The sequence below is a fragment of the Antedon bifida genome, chromosome 5, assembly GCF_963402885.1.
Source record: "Antedon bifida chromosome 5, ecAntBifi1.1, whole genome shotgun sequence".
NCBI classification, from domain to species: Eukaryota; Metazoa; Echinodermata; class Crinoidea; order Comatulida; family Antedonidae; genus Antedon; species Antedon bifida.
Window position 1 is genome coordinate 6382050 of NC_136230.1, and position 8921 is coordinate 6390970.

At 32.4% G+C, this 8921-nt stretch overlaps 1 protein-coding gene and 1 long non-coding RNA gene across 2 annotated transcripts; both read right to left on the reverse strand.

The window, feature by feature from the left end:
- Positions 1 to 1020: 1020 nt before the first annotated feature.
- LOC144843264 (low-density lipoprotein receptor-related protein 6-like) lies at positions 1021 to 2927 on the reverse strand. The gene is made up of 3 exons (XM_078700058.1): positions 2347 to 2927; positions 1991 to 2129; positions 1021 to 1182 (listed from the first exon to the last, which is right to left on the reverse strand). Exons 1-3 carry the CDS (start codon positions 2925 to 2927, stop codon positions 1021 to 1023), a joined length of 882 nt encoding a protein of 293 aa, XP_078556184.1.
- Positions 2928 to 6552: 3625 nt separating this feature from the next.
- On the reverse strand, positions 6553 to 8921 carry LOC144842511 (uncharacterized). The gene is made up of 4 exons (XR_013612127.1): positions 8760 to 8921; positions 7752 to 7877; positions 7330 to 7395; positions 6553 to 6853 (listed from the first exon to the last, which is right to left on the reverse strand). It is a non-coding gene; the product is annotated as an uncharacterized LOC144842511 (long non-coding RNA).

The following is an 8921-nucleotide window of genomic DNA, read 5'->3' on the forward strand; positions in this document are numbered from 1 at the left end:
TTGGACGAGGATGTAATAAAATGATAATGACGATAGCAGTAATAATGACGAAGTTGTGGATGATTTTAAGTGGTGTAGGCCTTATGGCGATTAAATTCGATACAAGTCACCATTACGTCGTGTTTTCCACACGCTGAAAATGTCTGAGTATCGTAAAATGTAGATATTTGTACGCATGTGCATAATTTACGTTTTTTATTCCCTATGTGGAAAACAAGCTTTACGATACGAGATCTGATTATGATAAAAATGAGGATATGTAATGAGCTATGATAATAATACAGTAATGTTTACCAAAAGTGCAGTTTTCTCCATCGGTGTTGAGAATAAACTTTTCTGAACAAAGACACTCATAATCTGTCTTAGGATTATAAACGCAAAAATCGTCACATGGGCTGTCGAGGATACAATCTAAAGTAGAACATTATATAATATATACCCGGAGATAATAAACATACTATATACAATTAGTATTTGTTATGGTGGGCCTACATACGATACTGAATGAAGTCCTAATAAATATATCGTGAACATCATAATATCACCATTTTATCATCGTCATCATTATCATCATTAATATACTAATACTATATACTAATTATTGGTCAGGTGTTTTGCCCTACTCTGACGTAATTTGTACTTCGTACTAAGTACATTTGAGAATACTTGCGAAAACATTCGTAAGTAATTCTCGGGAGGGACTCGAATCCACGACCTCCAGATCATAATTATTATTGTCATCACTGTTTGGATCAAATTTGGTTTATGGTCATTTATTATCATAATTATTAATGTCATCGCCAACATTTTATCCAAATTAAATGTTTTAATTTTTCATCTTTGTATGTATTTTATTTTACATATTGGTGTTTTCTTTTATTTTAATATATGTTTTTTTAAGCCTGCATTAAAAGGTTACACTAAATCTGGTTATTATATATTATTATATAAAAACCGTGTCGTCATCACCTCCAATATTACTATAACGTCACCATTAGCTAAAAGATGATCCTACTGTAGTCACTTACCACTGCCTGTATATGGTTGTATGTCGTTACCCGACACACATATATCTAAAACTTCTTCTTGTAATGATAAGTCATAGAATACTGTGTTGTTGCCTTTGTTTAAATATCTTATGAAACTCCCCTGTAGAGATTGAATTGCAACAAATATGAAATTCTGAAACAAAAAATTAAATAGGTGAAATACGATTATAATCTAGGTACGTCATCAAACATAATTTCATTTAGAGACTGTTTTTCTAATTACACGGTAAAATTAGGTAGGAGGAGCTTAAAGATGTATTGTCCCCCAAAAACATGAAAAATTAAGATTAATTAAATCAGACTTTGAATATGTTATTTTGTAGTTTTAATCAAGTTAATCATTTCAATAGAAAAAAAACCGAAAAAAATCATGTTTTCACTTATAAAATGACAAAATAAATGGTAAAATTCAACCAAAAATCCATTGGCTGCCAGCCAATTTGACCATTTTTTGCTTTAAATTACATTTTTTTCAGGTAAATACATTTTTTTCTATTCCAATTTGTTGTCAAAGTGGATAACTATTATATTACATTAAAATGGAATATTCAACAAAAATTTTTTTAAGAATTATTTTTTTCAGGGGGACAATACATCTTTAAATAAACCATATCAATATTAACCAATGTAATTGAAATATAGTACGCATGTATTTTAATTGAGATTATAGAGCCACATTCAGAGAACTTTTTAAGTTTATATTTTCAAATCAAAAAGTTATTTCACATGTATAGATATAATATGTTAATTTTATATGCTAGATGTATATTTTATGCTAATTTTGTAACATTCACATTTTAGAATATGCACATTTTATTATGTTATATTTTTAATATTCTAATTTTTATTTATGCTAATTTTAGAATATGCTTATTTTAGAATATCCTAATTTTAGAATATGCTAATTTTTTATGTATGTAAGATGCATTAGTTTACTGAACCTCATCAACAGCAATATCCAACAATGTTCCTTCTTGATAAAGCAGATTGTACTCTATTCTTCTTCCCTGTCCGCCACAATCGGAGGATTCAAGGGTGTGGTTCTCACCATATACGGTGGTCCTATCTATCCAATATAATCTATCGAAAAACAGAATAAAAAGATTAAGATTACTTTTATTAACATTTCTATCAATGTAAATACATACAACAGTATTAAATTTAAAAATTAAATTAAAATTTTATTGCTACAAAATCAACAATGTCCCAAATTGCGCTTCGTAGAACAAAATGTTTATGTTTATTTAGTTGGTTTAGAGATACAGTATTTAGCATGAAACATAAATTTGTATCCTACCTTCCATCGTTAACAGTAGCGTCAACGATTATATCTGTTGGCTCTCGTAAGTTTTCAAACAATATGGTTCTGTTTTTACCACTAAGTGATGACCGTTCAATAGTTCTTCGACCCGAGTCTGTCCAAAAAATATATCCATTTACCGGGTAAACTGCAATGCCTTGCGGCTTGTCCAGTCCGGTTCCTATAATTAAAGTTGTTTTTACCGAATCGTAGGATGACATACGAATCCAATTGAAACCCTCGTCAATCCAGTATAAAGACCTTGAAAACCAATCTACAGCAATGGCATTCACCAGATAGCCCGACGTGCCAAACACAGTCTGCACCGCATCTCCTTCACTTTGAAACCATTCTCGAGCGTTATAAATGGAGTTGGTAAGACTGTCGCTCATAATAGCGTTACGTTCGTAATAGTCCACGCTAATCGCGTTCCACCTGTAGTCGCCAGCGTATCTCGCTGATGTGGTAATTGTGGTGTTATCTTTGTACGACTGAGCATTCGCCGGCAACCATCTAATTTGTCCTTGTTTATTGTCGACAACAGACCAGAAAAGAAGATTCTCTTTAGGTAGATTCATTAACGAAACCGGCAAAACTGAAAGAGTAAGACAGCTATGAAAAGATGCCGATCAAGTGCTTAAAACACCGATGCATTGACACGTTATAATGGTTTCATGGGCAAGTTAAGAATTAACTTCGGTGGGGTGGGACTCAACTTACCCGGGTAAATAACTAAGAATGACCGGGCCATTTACACATAGAAGGTACCGTATTAGGTGTTTCCATTGCACATTCCCGAGGCAACATTAACATATACTATACATGGAGATATAGGCCTATACTGTAGTACAGAAAGGGAGTTGTCTATTAACTCACTGGTGGTACAAAGAATTGAGTTCAATAGAGCCACACAACTCTCACTTTTAGGTACGATATTTCTGACCCCTAAATGCCTATGTATTAAAACGTAACGTAATATAATACCAGTGACCTTTAATATCTTTAAAATATTAAACACGTACCTGAAAATATCAGCAACAATAGAATACAAATGCCATCACAGTGGATAACAGACAACATTTTGCAGTATTTCCTCAAAACATGAATGATTTAAATATGGGAAGGATTATGGTACTATGCACTGTTACTGTATTTTACCGAAATACACCATGAAGGGTAATAATAGTTTATGACTCCATTGTATACAGCCATAGAGTCAAGTATTATTTGATTTGTAGGTACTTCCTTATTGGCAAATCATTAGGGTACAGTAACTCCTATTTACAAATGGACAATAGATTTTGTTTTACCCATTGTGTTATTAAACTATTCACGCATGACACTACACGTACGGAATATTGGTAAACCCGATACTCATATTGTATTTGTTTTTCTTTTATTACCATTACCCATATTGTATTTTTTTTCTTTTATTACCATTACCCATATTGTATTTTTTTTCTTTTATTACCATTACCCATATTGTATTGATAACAGTAAAGGGTACTCCTGTATTTACAATATAACTGGTTGACAATGATTCAATGACAATGATTTATTTATTTCGTTATCGACCCTTTTCAGGGTAAAAAAACCATTTTTCAACCTTTATAAAAAAAAAACTAAACACTTCCAGACATAAATATTTGGTCTTATACATAATTTATATATCGCATATGTATGCAATAATTATTTAATTTTTCCGGGGATTCCCCATTATTTAAGTATTTCCGTAGTACCCTATGTATCTTCATTTTATGTGCGTAATATTGGGCCGAATTTCCGACGTTCCGAACTTTAAAATAACAGTGTTGGGCTGTGGCGCAAACACTCGGTATCTACGGCCTTGGACCCTTGGGCAATCCCTTACAATAGTTTTGCGACCGCCCCTGTTGAGAGCAACCTAATTACATAATTTCATTCATGAAATTAGTTGTACTCTTTGCACTCATATCGGTGTGTTATGCACCAAACAATATAATATTAACGCACTAGAGTTGTGTGTTATCAGTTAAGATGTTGTAATGTTGTATACGATTTGAACAATGTAAACGGCAATGATAGTTTAACATACTGTTTTGCTATATATAATTTATTTGGAAAACGCTTTTTGAACAGCGGCACACATAATAATGGTGCATCCTTAAAACAATTAAACATACAATATAAAAATAAAGATAGACTAGATTAAAACAGATAATACTCAGATAAAACGGAAGTTCGATAAAACCAAATTAAAAATCAACTGTAATACTAAAACCAATTAAATGCAACCCACATACATAAGCTTGGACACTAAATTAGCATATCAATTAGTATATGAACAAAGGAATATACAGTACTTAGAATCTATGTTAGAATCTATATCAAACTGATACATTGTTTATAGGTCCATGATCCAACGACGAATCACATGAGAGTGTGGTATGACGAGTCAGTAATCTGTTGTAGCTGTCCAATCAACAAGCGAGTTAACCAATGATAAACGACAGTTTATCATTGGTTAACTCATCGTTGGACCATGGACCTATAAACAATTAAAAACCAAGCTTGAATACTACATGGCTTGTAATTGGTCAAATTATTGTTGCACGTATGTGCGTTCTTCTTGCATATCAAGTTTCAAGTTTATTGTTTCACACAATACAATATATAATACAGAACATAAATTTATAAATACTAGATGGTACGCGAGCGAAGCGAGCGTACCATCTACATAGGTCGTACTGTCCACAGATGGTTCTCGAATACACAGTAATTTCAGCGTAAAAAATGTACGTACCGCAGGACTATAGTACATTATTGTCGTTTACAGAAACGAATAAATAGACACGATGATTTATGTAAAATTAGCACCCTGGGAATTAGGCCTTGTCTTAAAAATGAGTCCAATTTTTTTATTTGAACTCATTTAAACAAACCCAATTTGTATTTTGTATATAACATTAGAGTTGAGGGATGGGGAAGAGAATGGGAAGAACAATTTTTAAATATATTCTCTATCCACTCAGTAACGAAATATTGCTTTAAATGTTTTATAGGCCTATCAATAATATACCACTAAACACAGTAAAACATTTACGATTTATAATACTTTTTTAAGACTGTCCCTGTTATAGTCGATTGAAATTGTAAAGTACATGTAACGATACACCACTACGACATTTATATTTTTTATAATTATTAATTAATACAAAAACGTTGAGAAGCAACTGTCAGTAATCTACCCACAGTCACAGTAATAAATGTTCTTTGTATATTTTGTTTATATCTAACAGTAACCACATTCACAGTAAGAATAATATTTACAATATTGTCAAAGTATTGCAATACTATATCTCAGTTGTAAGTTTATTCTCCAAGGGCTCATAAATTTACCTACAAACTGGGAGTCTGAGAGATTGGAATGTTCCATTCATCGCAAATCAAAACATTTGTATAAACGTATATTAAATCTATCAAAATAGTATTTTGATAGATAGATAGATAGATGTCTTCAACATTATGATACTGTACTCGAGCTGTTCAACCGGTTTTCAGCTATTAAAAACAATTATCGTAGGAGGAGATAGAAAAATGCGAAGTATCCTCGTATTATTGTGTGCAGGTATTTTTCATGAGGACATCCATTAGACAGTGTATACCACGATCGGAAAACACCCCTATTTGTGGCAAATCGTTGAACCTAAATTCGTTTTAATTGTCAATAACTAATTATCTAACTAAATTTAATTAGTAAACAGGGTTACATCAGGTGGTTAAAATCAGTACCGAGATTCTAACCAACTTTATATACCATCGAGTAAAAATTCTAGAAAAATTCTAGAAGTAACGCGCGATTTACCGAATTTTGCCCTTACGTAAATTTATATATAGATAATTGTGTGAGAAGGACGCATTAAGCCAAGGCTTTAAGTTTGGTCCTATAAATAAAAATTTTTAATTATTTAATTTAAGTGAGAAAAAAAGTACTTCTTTCTTTCGTCTAATCCTATCTTATACAATATAATATAAGGGTAGTGGTCAGTAGATGTAGTACATGATTGTATGTGCGCGCATGTCGATTACGTGCTTTGCGTCTCATGACACTGGAACTAGGAATATAGGGAAAGATCCAGTAGTCGTCTTACTTTGATCGTATACGTGTGAGAGGATAGCTACTAACCATACCATATTGAAAAAAAAAACAAACATACAAAAATATCACGAATAAAGTTATTTATTTATACAAAAAACATATACACAAAAGGTTTATTAATAATTAGCACGTTTACATATTAATTTCAAATCATTTTAAATTGTTCCCGTGTTCCACTAGTAAGAGTAAATTATATATTATATTCATATGCGTCGTAAGCGGTGTCCGTCAGATATATACAAAAGATAAATTTTATTTTCAATTCCTGTAGTTGTACGGCTCTTGTTTTGAAGTCAGAAGACCAATGCTGCTGTATTGCGGCAAGTTGAAAACTGTATTATGATGTAATACGAGTTGCCAGTCAATCTATACAAAACAATACAAACAATGTAGTGCGAATTATTACAGAGGAACTAATTCAGACTCGCAATGTTTTGCATCATCTTCGGCTAAAATGTAATTTCTCCCGATATTTTGGATAAACAAAAAAACCTAAATCTCCCTATGTATTAAGCTCTGTCTACATTATCAAACTAGTTTGATGAGAAAAAAAAGGTGCGAGGTGCCCAAAATATGGTAGTGATATGACCAAATATGGTAGTGATATGACATCATCATGTCCATATATAGGCACATCACATTTTTTTGTCACATAAAGTTTTATAGTGTAGATAAGGCTTTAGTTTAAGTATTGGTTTGAAAATGTTTGCAAGCAGTTAAAGGCCATATTTACAATAAAAAAGTTGTTCAGAATTAGGCGGTCTGCTGCTAATAATTAGGATAAATTACAAGTAAGTCCCATGAGTACCTAATTAATTTATAAAACTATGATTGTAACTTACCAGTTTAGTTGCAACACGAGCATCCACCAGGACATTTACAGCTTGGACCACACTTGCAGTCTGATCCTGTAGTAAAACAAATACGGTATTAAATATACGGTATTACAGTGTAAGACGTATGTAGCTTGGTTCCAACACTACATAATGTATACGTGCTCGCAAGCAATTTAACCAATCACAAGCAACAATTTAAATGATTGATGATTTGAGAGGTGTGGCTTATGTACGGCAGTCGAACATAGGCGGTTAGTAACGATTTAATTTTAATTGTGTCTCTGATAAAAGTTGTGTTTTAGGGAAATAGGGGCAACGCGCGAATCTTGAATCTATGAACGGTTAGGTTGGGAAAGGGATAGTTTGCCCTGTTTGGGATACCAGATGGCGAGCACACGGTGTAAGCATGCCATTTATAGGCGTCTTACCTGAACAACATTCTGCTGTATTTGTGCATGGACAACATCCACCATCTGAGCATTTACAGGATGGTCCACACTGACAATTCCTGCAATCATTTGGACATGCTTGGCTAACACAGAGGCAGTTGCCGGCTAAAACAAGAGAAAAATAAAAATAATTGTGAGGAAAGTTTCTTAGACTTGGCTTTAAAGGCCTATTATTTTTTTTTTAAAGGCCTATTATTTTTTTTAACAGAGGAAGTGGTTTTGTATAGGATTAATCAGGAGGGAAAATAAAATATGGTTACCATCCAAATCAATTTATTTTATTAATCAACGTACTGGCGTTATTTTGAAAAAGCAGTGGCTAGAGGGTGTTTCCACTGTCATCATGTATGGTAGACCATGGAGGTATACCTCCATGGGTAGACTTTACCATATTGGTACCGATTTATAGAATAAACGACCATAAAATAATAGAACTACTGTATACATAAAAAATGAAATGAAAATACGATTCTCCCCGTGAAACTTTGAAAATAGACCTGATCGGAAGACGAATACAATCGTGAGTATGGACACCTGGAACACCACCTAGAGGAGCATTACCACAGACAGACATGTACATTAAAAATGAAGATTAATTAAAGCAGACTTTGAATAGGTTATATTGTAGTTTTAATAATATAACGTTAATTACTTCAGTAGAAAAAAAAACTGGGAAACAAACACATTTTCACTTATAAAATGAGAAAATAAATGGTTAAATTAAACCAAAAACCCATTGGCTGGCATCAAATTTGACTATTTTTCCTTTAAATTACAGTTTTTTAATTTCTTTACGATCACATTTTTGGTTCAAATTGATAACTATTATGTGACATTAAAATGGCATATTCAACTAAAAATTTTGAAAAAAAAATATTTTTCAGAGGGACAATACAAATACATTAAACTGTGTAGTATCGTTCTTTAAAATGTATACGATCACTTCCGTAAATACCATGGTTTAAAACGAACTGTGAATATACTTACTTGTCTTGCATTCGCATGGGTTTGGCATCTTGAATATTTGGTAGAAATATACTTCTTCGTAATAGAATCAGAATGTCTTTTTTTTAGCAGCTACCGTTTCTGTCAAATCAGGTATGTGGCTTTAGTGAATTTTACGTTGTTTTTATTCTAACTGTACTGTGT

Coding starts and splice junctions, on each gene's coding strand:
- LOC144843264 (XM_078700058.1), bottom strand. CDS start 2,927: ATGAATCTACCTAAAGAGAATCTTCTTTTCTGGTCTGTTGTCGACAAT. Junction 2,130..2,346: donor GCTACTGTTAACGATGGAAG/GTAGGATACAAA, acceptor GTTTTTCGATAG/ATTATATTGGATAGATAGGA. Junction 1,183..1,990: donor TGGATATTGCTGTTGATGAG/GTTCAGTAAACT, acceptor TTTTTGTTTCAG/AATTTCATATTTGTTGCAAT.